The sequence below is a fragment of the Theropithecus gelada genome, chromosome 4 (assembly GCF_003255815.1).
Source record: "Theropithecus gelada isolate Dixy chromosome 4, Tgel_1.0, whole genome shotgun sequence".
Classification (NCBI taxonomy): Eukaryota; Metazoa; Chordata; class Mammalia; order Primates; family Cercopithecidae; genus Theropithecus; species Theropithecus gelada.
The window spans coordinates 133,995,173-134,015,606 of NC_037671.1; the positions used below are offsets into that span (position 1 = coordinate 133,995,173).

At 39.4% G+C, this 20,434-nt stretch overlaps 1 protein-coding gene across 7 annotated transcripts; it reads right to left on the minus strand.

The window, feature by feature from the left end:
- Positions 1 to 2,265: 2,265 nt before the first annotated feature.
- CD164 (CD164 molecule) lies at positions 2,266 to 18,947 on the minus strand. Of its 7 annotated transcripts, XM_025381960.1 has the most exons (7): positions 18,339 to 18,947; positions 15,752 to 15,835; positions 14,012 to 14,083; positions 12,203 to 12,241; positions 6,116 to 6,172; positions 4,669 to 4,764; positions 2,266 to 4,066 (listed from the first exon to the last, which is right to left on the minus strand). In XM_025381960.1, exons 1-7 carry the CDS (start codon positions 18,511 to 18,513, stop codon positions 4,020 to 4,022), a joined length of 570 nt encoding a protein of 189 aa, XP_025237745.1. In that variant the 5' UTR covers positions 18,514 to 18,947; the 3' UTR covers positions 2,266 to 4,019. The 7 variants fall into 7 exon arrangements, with proteins under 7 accessions (XP_025237745.1, XP_025237749.1, XP_025237744.1 ...); XM_025381964.1 differs by lacking the exon at positions 4,669 to 4,764; XM_025381959.1 differs by having other exon boundaries at positions 2,266 to 4,764.
- Between the last annotated feature and the right edge of the window lie 1,487 nt (positions 18,948 to 20,434).

The window sequence follows — 20,434 nt, forward strand, 5'->3', positions numbered from 1 at the left end:
AGAGTGAACAGGCAATCTATAGAATGGAAGAAAATTTTTGCAATCTGTCCATCTGACAAAGGGCTAATATCCAGAATCTACAAAGAACTTAAATAAATTTACAACAACAACAACAAAAGCCATCAAAAAGTGGGCAGAGGATATGAACAGACACTTCTCAAAATAAGACATTTCTGCAGCCAACAGACATATGAAAAAATGCTCATCACTGGTCATCAGAGAAATGCAAATCAAAATCACAATGACATACCATCTCATGCCAGTTAGAATGACAATCACTAAAAAGTCAGGAAACATGCTGGAGAGGATGTGGAGAAATATGAACGCTTTTACACTGTTGGTGGGAGTGTAAATTAGTTCAACCATTGTGGAAGACAGTGTGGCAATTCCTCAAGGATCTAGAACTAGAAATACCATTTGTCCCAGCCATCCCATTACTGGGTACATACCCAAAGGATTATAAATTATGCTACTATAAAGACACATGCACACGTATGTTTATTGTGACACTATTCACAATAGCAAAGACTTGGAACCAACCCAAATGTCCATCAATAATAGACTGGATAAAGAAAATGTAGCACATATATACCATGGAATACTATGCAGCCATTAAAAAAGGATGAGTTCATGTCCTTTGCAGGGACATGGATGAAGCTGGAAACCATCATTCTCAGCAAAACAGAAAACAAGAAAAGAAAACCAAACACCGCATGTTCTCATAAGCTGGAGTTGAACAATGAGAACACATGGACACAGGGAGGGGAACATCACACACTGGGGCCTGTTGAGGGGTGGCGAGCTGGGGAAGGGATAGCGTTAGGAGAAACACCTAATATAAATGACAAGTTGATGGGTGCACCAAACCAACATAGCACATGTATACCTATGTAACAAACCTGCACGTTGTACACATGTACCCTAGGGGAAAAAAAAATTTTGGTATAGTCACATAACACTACATTTGAAAGATCTCCAAAAAGTGAGTGAACATTACAGGATGATAAAATAAAAATCTACATTACATATTTTCCAAAGGTACATACAATTATGTGATTATAAATCCATTAATTGTAAACCAGTTACAGTGATTACCTCTGTATCACCATTCTGGTAAATAGAGGAAGGCAAGAGGAGAAAAGGGCTGGGGACAGTCAAGGCAGACTGACACCGTATCTGTAATATTTAAATGCAATTTGTTTTATAAGAAGTATATTTAAGAAAATCTATTAATTGAAAATTTTAAAAATAATACATTATAAACCCTATCTTGAACTTTTTCTTCCAGCTGCGATGAAATGAGGCTGGATTCTGAAATGACTAAAAAACACTGGACAAGGCCAGGCATGATGGCTCACGCCTATAATCCCAGCACTTTGGGAGGCCAAGGCAGGTGGATCACTTGAGGCCAGGAGTTCGAGATCAGCCTGGCCAACACGGCGAAACCCCATCTCTACTAAAAAAAATACAAAAATTAGCTGGCCATAGTGGTGGGCGCCTGTGATCCCAGCCACTCAGGAGGCTGAGGCAGGAGAATCGCTTGAACCTGGGAGGTGGAGGCTGCAGTGAGCTGAGGTCGCACCACTGCACTCCAGCCTAGGTGACAAGAGTGAGACTCCATATCAAAAAAAAAAAAATTTGTTTAATGTTTACCAGAGTCATTAAGCTTAGCATCAAGTTTTGTATTACTTAAATCAAATGTGACCATGTGTAAGGCTAATACAAAACCCAAAATTCATGATTTCTAAAGTGAATTATTCAGTCCACCCTTAGAGGTTTTAAGGCTTATAGAGAAGTAAATTCTTAGTTCAAGTCCAGTGATTTAAACTAGAACATAATTTTGCCCACAAAATAACAAGAACCACAGTTTAAAATCACAGCATGTAGCTTGGTAGTAATTTTATACCAAATAGTACTTGGTTTTTACTTTATATGCAGTATGAACTAAAATGGCAGAAAGTCATAAACTAGCTTTCAAATATATAAAAACAAGATAGTGTTCCTCTCATAAATTATTGGAAAACTACAGCATAATTTCTATTGATTTGTGGAAGATCAACTTGCAAATCACTCCCACAGGAGTACCAAGTCCTCCCTCCACCTATTACTTCCAAGGCTCTGCTTTCTATTGATATGAACATGCACCTTAGTAACTATCTGCTGGTCTAGAGGAGCAATAAAAAGTGAGTAGAACACCCACCCCAAGTGGACTAAGATAAATCTAGCAAGCATTAAATTTTATAAGCAAAACGCAATAACACACTATTAATTCAATAAACATGTAGATTTATTTTAAGTCAGTTTGGTACATGATACAGATTGGTTTTGCAGTTTTTAATGAACTGAAATAGAAATGTCTAAATACAGCAGTATCTGCCTGTGCAACAAATATCTGTAAGGTAAAATAAGGTATCTGATAGAAGAACATCTGCAAGAACAAATCAGATGAAAAATCTGAAAAGGTTTCTATTACCTTCTGGATTTTAAAAAAAAAAACCCAAAAATTATTAATGGCTCAAGATACTACATTGCTAAAGTTAGGGGAAAAAGTAAAAAGGCTGTGAGTTCTGTTGCAAGAGCTCATCTGTAGACCTGCAAAATCTAACTAATTTTATATTATGCTTGTTGTTGTTAGAGCAGTGCTCAAAATTACAGAACCTTCAAATTGTTACATTTTCACAAAATTTGCTACATATGTTGACATTAATGTGTGTCAGGGAATTCATACCCAGGAAAAGGACAATTACATCATTGTAGCTAATTTTTGCCACCTTGGAGGAATGGAATTCTGCCTATTTTCAAATTAATCCTACAGCACTTACTAAAAACTAACAGCCATGGCACCATAATACATTTTGTGAGGTACCTAGAATATTACTAATGGAAACAAAAAATGTGAGGTAAACCTACCTTTCCCCAAGAAACTTTGAAGCCAGAGATTTTAAACAATTAAGGCACTTGAAAACATTAGGTGTATGTACAAATGTGCAAGTAAAACAAACAGCTGTACCGAGTAACAAAGAAACAGTAAATCTTCATCTTAATAACCTTTAACAGTTATCTAAATGCAGAGTTTCAGTTTATGAAATGAACCCAAGCAATCTGTCATTTCTTACTATAAAATATTGAAAATCAAGTGCGAAATTCAGCCACTATTGGCTAAAGAAACTAAATAAAAACCGTTAATGACCTAGAAAAGCAAAAGCCCATTTTAAACTACTTAAAGCCTCTGAACTAGTCCAATGAGTCAAAGGCAAGGGAGAAATAATTCTCTAAAACTGAAGACCCTCTAAACAAGAAAACTATAGAAGTTAAAGTATGCATGCTTATTATACTATGGGAAACCAAGAAGAAAGGAAGGGAGAGAAAAAGAAAAAGCACAGTCTATTTATCCAGGACAATCAGTAAAAATCTACAGTAACCTGATCAACCAAAAAATCCTTAGGTGTTTTGAAATTACATTGGTCACTTCTGTCTTAAAACTTAAAATGATTGTCTCATTTAAATAAATGATTCTAAAATAATAAGATTGTCTCATTTAAATAGTAAATGATTCTAAAATAATGTATTTCCTTCTTGCCTCACCAAAGAAGTCACTTCTCAAGAAAGTCTGGTGGAAATCCTTTCAAGGTACAATAATGCTAGCATACTTTTTAAAGTACCAAGGAAAGTATAATTAAATCAATTTAGCTCTATACTTTTCAACAGCCATAAGAAAAATGTTGGGAGGTTCAATATATGAAGTCTTTCAATTTTGTATAACAGCCTTTAGCTTAAGTTTCTCTGCTCTGAAATAAATTTTCAATTAAATATTAACAGTATGATATGTAAAACAGGTTTACTTGCTCACATCCAAGTTACATCCGCTGACCAATCCTTCCCTTCTTTAATGTGAAAGAACAAATCACAATAGCTAGAGCTTACCTTTCACTGTCTTCTAAGGCACTGTTCTTTATTTTCTCAATGACATAAGGTGCTTTGTAAGTATGAATAACCTGTTATACACTAATGGTATCCTTTCATTTCTTTAAATCTGGAATGTAATTCCTTGTGTGGCATCTTATTTCTAATGTAGAAAAAATAGCTGTTATCAAGCACAAAATTTTACTCTAAGGATACCATTTGTACTACTAAATTTATAAATTTATTCCACTTTTGAAATGACAGCCAAAAATCCACCTAATTGATTCTCATTTGGCACGTTCTTCTCAATTCTGCTCACTAAATTAAAATTACTAAATTTAAACTGCCAAGAGTCATGATGTTGTCTGCACAGACAACATTTTCCATCACTTACAGAAAGTTACATTTGGCATGTTAAGGAAAAAAAAAATATAATCCCACAGCAGCAGCTATTTAGAACAAAAGAAGACGGCCACAGGATTCATGCAGAGTATTTTAAATATTCCTGTTGAACACAATGATTTAATTGATTTTTTTCTTCACGGATGATGCTCCCAAACATCCTATATGCATCCATGGAAATTTAAAGATCCTGGAATAGCGTCTTCCATGTGGGACATCTTGAAAGATAGTATTTTGGTTTCAGTGAGTTACACAAATGAATCACCAGTCCTTATTAATTCAACGGGTCTGTTTACAGAGTGTGGTAATTTCGTTCCTTAGATTTGCAGAATTTATAAAGAAAGAAAATTACAGCCTGCACACCCAAGACCAGGACAATTCCTCCAATGAAACTGGCTGCATCAAAGGTAGACTTTCGCACAGGTTGTGAGGTTGGAGTCACAGTGGTATTTGTTGTACCTGTTAGGGAAGACAGAGAAGCAACATTCCTAAGTTTCATGGTCCTCTACTGTAATTTAAAGACTCACCTGAGCCTCTATTTTGCCATGTGTTAAATTCTATAAATTATTTCCTCGAGTCAAGTCTTTACAGCTAGAATTTATCCCTAATTGAGGAAGACAACCATATGCCATTTTTCATTTCCACCGAAGGATACAAAGTGGTCAATGTTCTCGTACTACTACAAATATAAAAACAATGGGAAAAATTCTCCTGGTATGTAAATTGTGCCCTGGGAATATATCACACACTTCTAAAATATGCGACAATTTCTTCAGACTATGTACTTTTAGTTAATCGCGACTGTAAACATCAATAGTACTGAAAATTCACATGAATTGTGAATTTACTAGTATTAGGTCAAAAATATGGTTGCAATTTTTCATGTTACAAAAATAATCTTAATAATATGCAAATTATAATTTCAACAAGTAAAATAATTTGTTTTTAAAGGCATATCCTGCCAATAAATTTCACGTGAGAAAGTATTATCAAGTAATAAGGAAAAAACAAAAATCTGAATTTCTTTTCAGGCAGTAAAATGTTTCAAGAGGAAACGGAAAAAGCGATTTCCCATTTAAAATAACTGTTACTTTTTTCTTAGTACAGTGGCTGTACAAGTTGGTTACTTTAAAATTAATCACAACCGTTTTGTATTCCTTCTTGTGAAGACTGAGTGGCTTCACTGAAAATGAGAAAAAGGTGGCGTAAGCATGAAGCCAAAGAAATCACAAAAAGCAGGTAGAAGATTCATTAGCATCAGTTTTTTAAAAATATGGATGGAGGAAAGGATTCCTAACCTGTGTAACTACAGTATCCTGTGGCATAATCTAAGTATGACTTAAATTAATTATGTCAAATCATCATTTAATAACAAGCTAATATTCACATTACTGAGCAATGTTAAGAAAAGGTTAAGTAAGTGAGGTGCACATCTGGTAGTGATTCAGACTTTTTAGACCTTTCTCAGTGAAAAGGACGGAGATATATCTTCCCTCAAATTGCCATGCTCTCTTATACAGCACACAACCAATCTGATTTTACATACAAGTTGTACTGAAATGTTTGGAAAAACATTACTACTTAATTCTAAAGTGTCACGTCAAATGTGATTACACAGTTAAAAATAAGAAGAGGCATTTCAGCAAAGCTATCATTATTGTGTTAACAAAGCACTACCTTGATCCCCCCTAAATGTAAGAGCAGTTCCATAACCATTAATGAAGAAACCTGGAAAATGATGGTAGAAATTGTGAAGGGCAACATCGTACACACATCCTACATCACTGTTAATCTAAAAAGCCTCAATTACCTGATGTAGTAACTGTCTTGGAAGTTGTAGAAGGGGAGGGCTGAACTGTGGGTTTAGCTGGAATGAAAACAAAATGTCTTTTAAAAAAATCTTAAATTTCTAGCTTCCCAGTTATCTAACAGCTTCAAAAAATAATGCTGCCAACTTCAACATGCTTTCAATTTTTTAAGAGACCAAAAACCAAATTTCAGTTAATGGTTCACTAACATAGCTATGCACCCAAGAATACTAGGATTTAAGTGTATTTTAAAACATTAAGCAATCATAAAATTGTTAATATCTATGTATATATCTTGTATAAAACTTATGTATATATCTGGATAAAATTTGCCAAAACTTTTTTATCTTGCTCACAGCCAAGGGCAAGAATATATTTAGGGGAGGAAACTATCGGTTCTTCATAATCTTTCTCCTAAGACAAAAACTATTAAAGTCGTAAGTATAAAGTCGTAAGTTCTCTCTTACAAGGGTACTGAGATTTGCCTATCTTCTTCACTTCAGGGGTTGGCAAACTTTTCTTAAACAGGTTGAAAGCAAATATTTTACTCTTTGGGCACTGTGTAATGCAAAAGCAGCCAAAGTCACCCTGCATATGAATGGGCATGATATGTTCCCAATGAAGCTTTATAAGAACAGGGGCCCTGGGCCCGCAGTTCCCCAACATAAGATTCTAAGAGCCCAAGTGTAAGCTCTAGTCCACCACATAGCATGGGGACAAAATACTACTTGAGTTGCCATTACTTTTATTGGCAAGAACTGCAATTACTTCCGCACCAGCCTAAGAGTTGATGATACCGCTAAAGAAATGCACATTCTGAGAAGGATCAGTTTGAACATAAAATCATTTTAGGGACTAAAGCACTCTTTTTTTTTGAGGCGGAGTCTTGCTCTGTCACCCAGGCTGGAGTCCAATGGCGCATTCTTGGCTCACTGCAACCTCCGTCTCCCGGGTTCAAACAATTCTCCTCCCTCAGCCTCCTGTGTAGCTGGGATTATAGGCACGTGCCACCATGCCCGGCTAATTTTTTATTTTTAGGAGAGACAGGGTTTCACCACGTTGACGAGGCTGGTCTTGAAGTCTGACCTCAGGTGATCCGCCCGCCTCAGCCTCCCAAAGTGCTGGGATTACAGGCGTGAGCCACCGTGCCCAGCCTAAATCACTCTTAAGAAGGGAACAGTGAACAATGTGTATTACAAGTTGTCATCTGTAAGAGTTCTCATATATGTGGTTATAGTTTATACAAATTAACATTTTTCCTAGCATCCAAAGAGCTACTAAATAATTAGTGTATCATCAATTTTTTTTTTTTTTTTTCCGAGAGTCTCTCACTCTGTTGCCCAGGCTGGAGTGCAATGCTGCGATCTCGGCCCACTGCAACCTCTGCCTCCTGGGTTCAAGTGATTCTCCTGCCTCAGCCTCCCAAGTAGCTGGGATTACAGGCATCCGCCACTGCACCCAACTAACTTTTGTAATTTTAGTAGAGATGGGGTTTCACCATGTTGCCCAAGCTGGTTTCGAACTCCTGAACTCAAGTGATCTGCCCGCCTTGGCCTCCCAAAGTGCTGAGATAACAGGCATGACTCACCGTGTCCAGCCAGTATATTACCTATTAAATTTCTACTAGTAGTATCAATACTAATAGAAGTCTGACCAAGGCTTTCAGAAAGGAAGGATGTGAATATAGTTTATACAAATTAACATTTTTTCTAACATCCAAATGGCTACCAAATAAATTCAAAGTTTGCTGGAGCGTTTGAGAAAGGTTTCATTAAGAGGTTGTCCTAAGGGTAGGGTTCAAATTTTTGGAAAGTGCACTGTAGGAGTCACTAGCTAAGAGAGCTTCTTTTGTCTTAGGAAATCATTAGGTAAGTCAGGCTTCAGAGTGCAAGGGCTTCAATATGAGGATCTGCTTATGCTGGTGGGCAGCTAGGGATGTTTTGGGGAAAGATGAGGAAGATTAATCATATGAAAGTTATATTTTTATAAAAATGTAAGGTGCTATAAAAACATTCATTTTTGTACTGTTTCAGAAAAAAGGATTTGAGGGCTAAAGAGAATCTGGAAAACAAATGTTACTTCTGTTTAAAGTACATAACTGAATAGACTTCAAAGTGATATGCTTAACCCACAAAAGACAGGGAAAGGGTGCCAAATACCTATTGATGAAGCACAGAAATGAGGTAATCTTTTCACTGTATTAGACTTTCAAACAATCAAAATAAAAACCTCAATAGGAATCAGCATCCTCCCAAATTCTACTAATATAAAAGAGGAAGTTCTGTGCTTTAACAGTAAATATACACTGAAAGACCAGGGCTTGACAGTTTTCAGATATTGCTAAATATCTGAATATTGCTAAAAGCAGATCTTTAAAGACGAGGACTCTCGTAACAGGCAGACTACCCATGTCCCAAAGTTGACAGAATCCTAGGAAACTAAAGTATTCTAATTTTTACATGACAATGAGTAAACAGAGAGCTTAAGACTTTTTATTAGTATTGATACTACTCAGAAGCTAATAGGTGATATACAAATACTGATGGATATGTTCAGACCTATTTGCTTTCTTTTCCCTCTTACTTCAAGCATTGTTGTACATACTTTCATCCATTCTGCTCTTGATTAAACAGTTCTCTCATCTCTCCATGCTGGGAAAATCTTAGGGGAAAATATTTGACCTTATCTCTGATAAGACTGGTCCTTACACAGAATTCCTAGATTAGAGGCTGTGATTACGTTAAAGCTCATTATTCCTATCAAGGTTTTTACTGCTTCTATGTAACAACAAAAAATAACTTTACAAGTTAAACACATCAAATTCTGTTCAATCTCAAAACACTATTACTAATTGTTTGACAATGTTAGAAAAAAAATACTGCAAATTTGCAATTTGATTCTCACTACCCAGCCTCAGAACAAGGTAAAAACTAGTTCTTTTTTATAAGTAGGCAAAATATTTTATTTTCAATTTTGAAAAAAGTATTACGTTGACAATATTTTCAAAATAAAAGCACCACTTAGGGAATATACCTCTGTTGACCTACTGTTTTACTAAAAAAAAAAAAAAAAAAATCATTAGGAAAGGTAACAAAAAAAAATCTTAAGTTATAAAAGCTGCTATTAGTGGTAAGAAAATCTAGAAAATGCCATAAAAATACTGAATTAGTCCCATCCGAGAAAAAGGTTACTTCCTGCCATTTTTCTAGGCATGTATACAACAAAAGCTAAAATTGTACTACAATTGCTTAATACAGTTTATCTTCCACTTCATATAAACATTTTCCACTATATCTGACATATTTTGGCTATTCTATTATTTGTACTGAAGGAGGGCCATTATAATTAACCTCATTATACACCCTTCTATATAAATTAGATTCTCTTTGCATTAACTGCCCCTTCATTTCTCACTTGCTCTCTTTGGCAGAAGGTACACATGCCAGGAAAAGCAACCGCCTAAAGGTTTGTTCTTCAACTAGTGTCAATTGATGCATTTTCTGCAGATAAGCCCTTGCCACTTTCCACCTTTACAGCACCAAAGAGAGCTACAGCACAAAAGACTCATGGCAATTCACAGGAGGACCCAGGGTGGAGAAAGCTGCAGAGAACTACATCAAGAGTGAACCTAGTTCTGAAGAAATGAACAACAGTTCTGAAGAAATTGTTCCCCTACTTCCTGCACCCCATTTTCTTTTCATAACCAACCTTCTGAAAATTACTTTTCTCCAAACACCTCTGGTTTCAGCAACCTTCAACATCCTACTTAGTCAATGTCTTCTAATGAGTGTTAAACATTTACAACCACATCACCATATAATCATCAGCTCAAAATAAGTTTTGTATCATTTGCAGACTTCCATGGCATGACTACTTCCACAGTAACCAGTTTCAAGTTACCAACATGGTATCACTGAACACGGGTTGGAAAGAGCTACTCATAACTGGCTAGCAAAAGTTTGTCCAAGCCAGCTCCACACACCGCTGCCCAACTGTTTCAAGATTGAGTTCTTGTCCTTGTTATAGCACTTGACCACTTTTTCCTTTGAAAAACGACACCCACAACCACATACGGTTAGTTTCTTGCACATACTTCTCTGGGCTTTTTAACTACCCTACCCATCCCTATTTCCTCCCCTATCCTCTTCCTAGCCCTTAGACATTACTGTTTCCTTGAGTCTGGTCCTCAAGCCCCATCCCTTCTTTCTATATGCTCCTCCAGTGCCTCTACTACTATCTATGCCAATTTATATTTTTAACCAAGAGCTCTTGCCTGACTTGCAGTTTCCCGAATACTGAACAGATTCCACTTAAATGGATTCTAGGCATCTTAAACTAAAATCCCAAATGACAGCCCCAACCATCAATGACTGCTCTTCCTCTTTCTTGCTTACTTTGGTGAAAATTCCTCCCCTTCTCCCTATCACTCTACCTCTCCTCCTCTCGGTCATGAAGTCCTACCCCTTCTACTTTCTAAACCTATTTGCAAACATCTGCAGCCCACCTCTGTCCTCTAGAATTACTGTAACTGGCTATCTAATCTCCTGAATTCCTTCTGGCATCGTTCCAACCTACTCTCCACAATGCCAAAATAAGTTCTTTTACTAAAATGCAAGTCTGATCACATGACCTACATACTTTAAAATCTTTCAGGATAACATCCAAGTCTACCATCAAGGAATACAAAGGTGCTTCTCCATTCTGCTCTTGCCCTGGTGACAGATCAACTTAACTGCTTCTCACCTTGCACAGGATGGGACACTCTTTGACCTCACTGTACTACACATCTCCTCCACATGTGCTAACCTGCAGCTCCACCTGGGAGGCTCTCTCCAAGTTTTACCAGTGCCGTTTCACTACCAAGCTATCACCACATCTGCATCCCACCCAATACACATACCTTCCTACAATTTCCCAACCTGCTGTGCTGAGATCTTTCATTGTTCCTACAGCAGACAAAAGGCTGGCTTATCCCTACCACCTACCCTAGTACTTGTCTTGGAATAGATGCATTTAATATTGGTAAAATGTTAAGTATTTAATATTTACTTTTCCTATCAAGTTAGTAAATTTTAAGGAGTTCTTATCCACGCTGTTGAGGGTATGATAAAAACTTTTCAGGTTGACAGGAATGAAAATAATAAATCTTTCTGGAAAGTCTTGAAATAATCATACCCTCTGACCTAGAAATTCTGTTGACTCAATCCTATCAGACATAAATACAAATGCAATTCCATATAAGATGTTCACTGCATGGAGAGTGAGAGACGTCCTAACTCTCCAATCAAGAGCAGGATGGGTTAAGTGTATACCATAATGTTTACATTAATAGAGAAAATACAGGCTGGGCACGGTGGCTCACACCTGTAATCCCAGCTCTTTGGGAGTCTGAGGTGGGCAGATCACTTGAAGTTAGGATTTCAAGACCAGCCTGGCCAACGTGGTGAAACCGTGTCTCTACTAAAAATACAAAAATTAGTTGGGCATGATGGCAGGTGCCTGTAATCCCTGCGACTCAGGAGTCTGAGGCAGGAGAATCACTTGAACTTGGGAGGTGAAGGTTGCAGTGAGCCAAGATTGCACCACTGCACTCCAGCCTGGGCAACAGAGCAAGACTTCGCCTCCAATAAAAAAAGAAAAAAGAAAAAAAAGAAAAAAAAAAATACAAAGGTGCATGAGCATTATTGTACAATTTCATAAAAAGTGTATTTATTTAGATACACATATAAAAAAGACTAGAAAAAATTAATCACTGAAAACATTTTGGGGTGCTCTGGATGATAATAATTATAATTTGCTTTAAGCTTCTATATTTCCCAAGATTTCCACTAAATCTATAAAAAGTACTTTATAGACTCAACGTACACAGCCTCAGCAAATCTGCTCATACTCACCAAATACAAAACACTGGAGCTATGTGTCACTGTCACAAAAGGTAGAGATTAACGTTAACTGCTGTGGTCTAAGACTTTAAGTTTTTACTCATCTTTAAAATTATACTAACAACTTTTACATAATTATTTAAAATTAATCCATCAAGAGCTTAAAAATACTAAAGGAAAAGGAAGAAAATGGTCATCTTGAATTACCTGTAGAATTGGCTGTTGGCACCAGAGTGGCTGTGGGCACTACTAAAAAAAGAAAAAAGAAAAACCATATACCTCAAAGCTATTTAAAATATCACAATCTGTAACGCTACTTCCTGACCTGCAATCATTTGAGTACCACTTTTTACCATACTTAAGTACTACCTGTGGAAGAGACTGACAGTTGCCCCCAAATACCAGTCTCTTCTTCTTTAGAAATAGAATCACCAATTTTTATCAACACCTCCCTTCCTCCTGAAAAGACATTTCCTAGTCTCCAGTGCATCTAGGTCATCATGCGTAACCTCTAGGAAACATCCTTAAAGTAAGATACAAGCCTTTCACTCCCTTCTTCATCCTGCTGGCAGGAAAAAAATCAATGTGATGGCTGGAACATAAGCACCCACCTTGGACAGTAGGGTCAAAGCCATTTTTGAGAAGTGAAAGAGTGAAAACCTAAAGAAGCCTCAGTCCCTAATGGTTGCAGAGCTGAACTGAACTCTACTCCAGACTTCCTTTACATGAGAGAAAAGTAAATCAGTCCACTGCTTAAACCATTGTAATTTGGGGGTTTATGTCCTTCACAGCTGAAACTATTTCTAACTGGTATATCATCAAATAAGCAGCATTAAAAATTCAGTTTTCCTTTAAATCAGTGTTTTCAAAAACGTTCTAATAATAACAAAATCTTCATTACTTAATTTTGTCTCTAAGCAGTATCACAAAACCACAGGTCTGACAGTTATTAGTTTATCTCACACATATTAAAATAAATAACTATTAAAAATGTTTGGGCCAGGTCTGGGGGCTCGAGCATGTAATTTCACCACTCTGAGAAGCCAACGTGGGAAGATTGCTTGAGCCCAGGAGTTCAAGACCAGCCTGGGCAACATAGTGAGACACCATCTCTACAAAAACTTTTTAAGTTAGCCAGTTATGGTGGCATGCACCCGTAATCCCAGGTTCTGGGGAGGCTGAGGCAGGAGGATTGCTTAAGCCCAGGAATACGAAGTGGCAATGAGTTATGATTGCGCCACTGCACTCCAGCCTGGGCAACAAAGAGACTGTCTCAAAAAAAGTTTGTTCTTGTGCCACTGAACTATATTATGCACCCCGTGTAAAGTAAAACTGATCTAATACTAATGAAATCTTCAGTTACCAAATTCACACTGGGATGGGGCAACCCCTACCAAAATTAAAGAGTCAAAGGTAGTCTTCCAAGGTTAGACATACTCCACAAAAATCTTTTTCTATTCAATTATTATCTATGCATCAAATTAGGAACATGCCTTTCCCACTGATTTACAATCTCATTAGAAAAATCAGCAGCTTCAAGTAGAATTTTAACATTTTGTTGGACGAATAGTAAAGGTTAAAGAGCAATCTAAAATACAGAAAACTGATGGGTATAGAAAAGCTCATTTAACCATAGCACCAACTATGCTGCAGACTAAATGTAACAATCAACAATCCCCAGTATCATAACACAGAAAGTGCCAGAATGAGGTTTTCCAGACCTGCAAGATACATAGGGTCTAAACTGTGATGAATTCCTAGAAAAGCTTAAAAAAAAGTGTGGGGGCAGAAAATGCATCTACACTTACAGCATCCACACTGTAGCTAAATCACTAAATCACGCTTCAAATAGCATCCTTTAATCAATCAATATGAATATGTTATTCATATTCCAATTCTAACAAGATGAGAATTATGGCAATGCTTCAAACAAAGCACTGAAACAAGGTTTTCTGAGGCAATGATCTTCCTCACCTCTCTGTGGTCAGCTTCCAAGCAGCCAATATGAATACTCACCAGAACAGAAGTCTGTCGTGTTCCCCACTTGACAATCACTAACTGTTGAGTTATGTGAACAATAGCTCTCATCTGTTGGCGGGGGTGGGGGGGGGGTGGAAAAAAGAGACAAACAGCATCAACCACCCATTTGTATTATCTTTGACTTTGCTACTAAGCTCTATGACATCAAACCCAAACACTTTAGAAGTGGGGGGGGGAAACAACAACCAACTTTAGAGGTGTTTTGACCCAAAGTTAAACCCACAGATAAAATCCTGTCATTCTCCTTTTCCCACTGACTTAAGAGATTACACAGGATCCCTCTTTTATGCATTAAAAATCCACATTAATATACAGAACAAATAAATCTGCAACACTTAGATCTCAGAATTGTGGAAAGACTGCTGCACAATCAAGAAAGGCAGCCATCATCTAAAAAGAGGGCAGGTGGCTCATCCCTATAATCTCAGCACTTTGGGAGGCCAAGGCGGGAGGATCACCTGAGGTCAGGAGTTCGAGACCAGCCTGACCAGTATGGTGAGACCCTGCCTCTACTAAGAATACAGAACTCCTATTAAAAAAGAAAAACAAAAAAGGGCAGAGACAGTAAGTTGAAGTGGTCAGGGTTTTTATTAAGAGGTTTAGTAAACAGAAGAGGCACCCCATAATACCGTAGAAACTCTATTCCAGATCTCACTGCTTTAGTCTTCTATACCTTCTAAAATAACTTTACTGGATAGGTAGACTTGGAGCAAGAGTTAAGGGGAGAACCTTTCCCAAGAAATCTTAAAGTAGAGCATTCCATCTCCAAAATTCACCAACTCTTGCATACTCTCACATAAAGGTGAAGAGTACACCCTTAAATCCCATTTTATGACCTAAAAAAGAGACACTTCTATAACAAAAAAGTTAATTTAGCCCAATTTAGTTCATACCTTAAAGAGCCTTTTGAAATTTACATAGTGATGTAATTTCTAGTACTACTAAAATTTTTACCAAATAAAAAAACTTATGTAGCTTTAGCTTTTCTACTTAAAAACAAACAAAAAACCACCAAAACGACTAGATTGTTTTACTGATAAGAAAGTACAACCACTTTACATTAAAAAAACAGAATTAAAATAATTTATGCAGTAATCTCATGGTTCTACTAAGAACTTTATTGAATTTCAATGTCCTTCCCGCTAGTTCTCTACCTCTTGTATTAACAAAAGCACAGAAGAGTCAACTCTCCCCGCCTCATTCTTCTCTATACCTAAGCATCCAACAGTTAATCAGGTCTCTTCGTATTTCACGTTGCAGGACATCTGTAAATCAATGTCTCAAACAGTTTTCAACATAACCTTCATTCACAGTTAATTTCAGTTTATTAAAGTACTCTTAATCCTTAAAACAGCCTTTTAAAAAAACTAGGCGAGGAAGCACGCACCTGTAGCCTTGGCTACTAGGGAGGCCAAGCTACGAGGATTGCGCAAGCCTAGGATTTCAAGACCAACCTGGGCAACACAGGAGACTCCATCTCATAAAAAAACAAACTACTGAGCTTTAGTTATCAAGTATTCAGGAATCTAAAGGGGGGATGGGAAACAAAAAGAGACTTTCAGGAGGAGTGCTAGGCAACTGGCACTTTAAAGGAGTACTGGATTTACAAAATAGTGCACAATATCCTAAATGTCCTACATAACTTCCAAGTGTTCAAGAGTTATTGTATTTTAAAATGTTATAACAAAACAGTTCTGCATCCCCAAAATTTCTTACCTTTACATTCTATCCAAAAGCAGGTAGTATTAACAGTGCTAGCATTAAAACAGGAAACGCAGCTGTTTCGACCTTCACAGGTTTCTGGGGGTTGGGGAAGAGATGCATGAAATCAATGATTTTACTGGTATCTTATCTGAATCTGTATTACTTATCTTTTTGAACAGTAAGTATTACATACAGCACCAAAATTACTAATTCAAAGAAATGATAAAACTTTATAAACTGGCTTACTAAGAAATTCCAATCATTACAAAGCTGTAAGTAAACGCATTAGAAAAACAAACAAGCTAGTGGTCACTCTTAGTACAGTGCCTGATGGTATCTATCTAACCAATCCTTTTTCACAGGACAACTAGTTGAAATACACACACAGTCATTAAGGATTCAGGCATTTCAAAGCATCCTTAATACATAAAAATATTGAGAAAAAGGCTTGGCTGTAAGACCAACACTACATATGAGAAAATCACTACCCCCAAACATCAGATAAAACCCTGAGATTTTTAGTAGTAACAGTAGTAGTTTAACAGGTTGAACCCAAGCCCTGATGATGCCCGTTCTGCTGCAAAAAAAGATCATTTCCCAGGGATTCTCGATTCATAAATGATCCACTCTTGACAGGATCCTCTACAATTGGAGACAACATCTAGAAGGCCATATTCACGTGCATATAATTCAAGTTAACAAGGTATTTGTCAATAGTTCATCCTAGGCCAAACAGTCCAGAAACAAGTACGCATCACCATAATTCAATTTCCGGAGAAGAACGGACTATAAAATTGCGCTCTATTTTCCAGTGAGTAAAAGCAGTAAAATGAAAGAAAAAAAGAATTGGGCTCTATTCATTTTCCTAGAAACTAGATGCCTCTGAATATTTTCATTTGCTTTGCTCCTGCCTAAAAAATAGTTCTGCAGAGGCACTGCTTTCAATACTTCACCATTAGTACTTATTAAAGACTGGGACACGTACGGTGGGCGGGTGGAGGGCTCATAAAGTAGAAATGAATTTTAAGTTTGTATACATAAAACATGCTGTTTAAAAACCTTTGTGCTTGATGGGTGTAGCGGAGTGAAATGTCTGAAATGTTCTTTACAATGAACTAAACTTCCTACCTTTCAGACCACACCGCACCCACTTATGATTTCCAGAAAATACGTACCTCCTTTGCACGCACTTCAATTACACAAAGGCAATTAATTTGATACTTCCAACCTTCTCTTACACACACACTACAATTCTGAAAGGAAATTGCCAAATTAAGTCGGAGACAAACACATTCTGCTCTATCACCTTAAAAATAGTGCGGTTAGAATTCCCAGTATTATACTGCAATTTACTTCCCTCGTTTTGAAATGTTACCATTACATCTTCCTGAAACTAACAAAACGTTAAGTTTACTATGTACTTTATCAAACTTTTATAAAATACTAAAACTAGAGAATTTGTAGACTATGAATGCCGTGATAAAAATCATTACACTTCGGCATTCTTCGGTCGAAAAACCAATGTTAACTACACAAACATTACTTCTTAACTAATGTTAACTACAATAACCAATCATACGAGACTGCAGGTTTTAAACATCTGGTGTTTCTCCTGCTTATTACCTCAAACTTATCTTCCTTCTCTCTTTTGCGTTGTCACGGTATGTGCCAATTTCTGCTTTAAAATGTATGTATACCTTAACCAGCCCTATTCGACTGTACATAACAAAAGACATGCTCCTGATCAGGTTTTAGAAAACCCACAGACCTGGGCACAAATCCCAATTCCACAACCTACTAATACGCTGTCTGAGCACAGGACATAGTGAAGAAAATTTTAAAAACAATTGAAAAAAGAATAAACATACACTGTGAGGAGAGTTTACTCATCTCTGTCTCTGCACCTACCTCCTAGGTTTCACTACTTACCTTCCAGTTTAGCCTTAGGATACGTACGCAAAACACTCAGTACATACATGGGTACTTTTCTTCCTTTTCGCATACCATGAAGTGTGAAGTTTTCACTAACTACGTGCTCAAACCTCAGTTACATTCTATTCCTATCTGCAGAATCAATGTAATTAAATCTCAAGCGACTTTCTCAGACTCAAGTCTGAGACACCAACGAGCATTACCGTCTTTAAGTTTCTCTTTCCCGGACTTCCGGAAAAAGCTACCTCCGGAGAGAGGCGACCGGCCGCAGCGAGAGGCAGCTCGGTCCCACCGCCAACCTCAGAGGCGCGACGCCCGGCCCCATCCTCAACCCCACCGCTGCCCCCGCAAAGAAAAGCCACGTCCTCACTTCCGACCCCAAGTGAGGCTAGGGATTACGATGCACTTTTAAAAGGCACCTCGACTTGCAACACTTCGGGGTGGGCCCCAGCCCCGCAGCCACGGGGAACCGCGAGTCCCCTGCCCTCCAGCGCGCTCCCCACCCGGCTCAACCGCGAGTGGACTCCAGGCGGGCCGCCATGTTGCCGGAGTCGCCACCGCACCCCGAGCGCGGCCGGCCCGCCCGACCCTGGCCCCAGCCCGGGCCCCGACCGCAAGACGGGCAGGCAGTGCGGCTCGGCGGAAAGCCCACAGGGCCCGCGCCCACCTGGTGCCGGAGTGGTGACCAGCGGGAGGGACGTCACCGGCGCCGAGGTTATGTTGGAGGTGGGCGCTAAACTCGTCACGTTCGTGTGCGGGGTTGCGTTCTCTTCCGCAGACAGCACGCAGAGCACGGCCAGGCAGGTGACGGCCCAAAGCAGTGAGCGGGAGAGCCGCGACATCGTGTCCTCAACGCTGACGTCCGGGGGAAAGCTGCGGCGCGCAACGCTCGGTCAACTCCTCAGTCTCCTGCGGCGCCGCCTCCGAGACTATGTTTCCCCGCGGGAGCGCGCTGGGGTCACGTGAGGGGCCCCTGTTCTCAGTGTGCGGGGGCGGAGCGGTGGGAGGTGGGGCTCGGGCGATACCAACAGGAATTCTACGGGGGGAACCAGGGGAGTTGGGAGGAAACCGAAGGAACCTGGCCCTCAAAGAGACTGTGCCACAGCCAAGAAAACTGGGAGCCCCTGCAAATCATTCTTCTTGCCCTCCGATTACCACTCACGACGCAGCTGGACTTGTCTCATACCTGCGATAGGGACGGGCCCCACCCTGACGTTCATGGAACAGCCGACATGACGTGGCCTACGGCGTCCACCTGACCGCCTCGCCAGGCCGTAATTCCGCGGCCCCACGTGACCTCCAGGGCCGCGCCTTCCGGACGCAACTCCGCTGGGGCGGAAGTTGGTTTTGTGCGGCTCACAAGAACTAAGTTTGTGCTGTGATGCCGGATCCCCAGAGTGTTTCCTTATATTCTCGGCAGGACCCCTTCCTTTTTTCTTGAAGATTGATTTTGCTGGAAGTTATCCTATGATGGGACTCCCTAGGGGAATGGAGGCACCACGTGGTTAAGGAGTTTGTGCTTTGCCGCCCACGTAGTGTGGGCTGCTGAGGCGCCGCCCGGGTCAGAGCCGCAGAGCGTCTACTCTGTCACTTTCCCAGCCTGACTTTTCCGAATTGCTATTTCAGGCGGCGGTTGCAGCAGCCGGTCTGTGTCAACTCCACCACTGTAGTCAGAGAATCAAAAGCGGTCTGAGTTGGAGGCCATTGGGGCGGCTGCCACCCCCACATTACCAGTGAGGAAATTTGAGACTTAGAAAAGTGACCTGACCTGGATACGGGATTGCCTGGCATCAGCGCTGGATTCTTAAGTGCCTGTTAGTGTTCAGGCACTGCTAAGACTTTTATTTAGTAAGGGTGAGCGCCATCTACTGCCAAGACTCACAGAATGTTCGCAAAGTTTCGTACGGTTATCAAGTGGTAAAAATTAGACTTCAAAGTTGTATTTAATGCTGTGTTTTCAGCTGTTGTACACTTATTTAATTTTAATTATGCAAAGTTATCCTAATAATATAGGAATTTTAATTGCTTTCGTGAGATCGGTTATGATGTGCCACGAACGCCAAAAAAGATGACTGCATAGTGCTTTACCTTTTTGCTCAAATAGAAAGCTTTTTATTTCCCCTTGGGATCTTATCAGTGTCGTACCCTCAGGACTATGAACATTTGTTCCAATACCTACGCTAGTTGGAGTAGTGTTGCTTGGAAGTAAACAAAAAGCTGATAATTTTGACTGATCCAGACCATGGGCAGAAGAATGCTCTCAGGGAAGTGAGCTCCCACCATCAGTCCCTCAAACGAAGTGTCTGCTCTTCTCTCAGGAGGCCTCTCTCTGTATTTAACACTTGTCTGGCATCCAGACCAAATCAAAGCACAAGGCAACTTTAATTTTTTTTTAAGGTTAAAAATGTAGGCCGGGCGCGGTGGCTCAAGCCTGTAATCCCAGCACTTTGGGAGGCCGAGGCGGGTGGATCACGAGGTCAGGAGATCGAGACTATCCTGGCTAACATGGTGAAACCCCGTCTCTACTAAAAATACAAAAAACTAGCCGGGCGTGGTGGCGGGCGCCTGTAGTCTCAGCTACTTGGGAGGCTGAGGCGGGAGAATGGCGTGAACCCGGGAGGCGGAGCTTGCAGTGAGCCGAGATCACGCCACTGCACTCCAGCCTGGGAGACACAGCGAGACTCCGTCTCAAAAGAAAAAAAAAAAAAAAAGGTTAAAAATGTAAATAGGGGCCAGGGGTGGTGGCTTACGCCTGCAATCCCA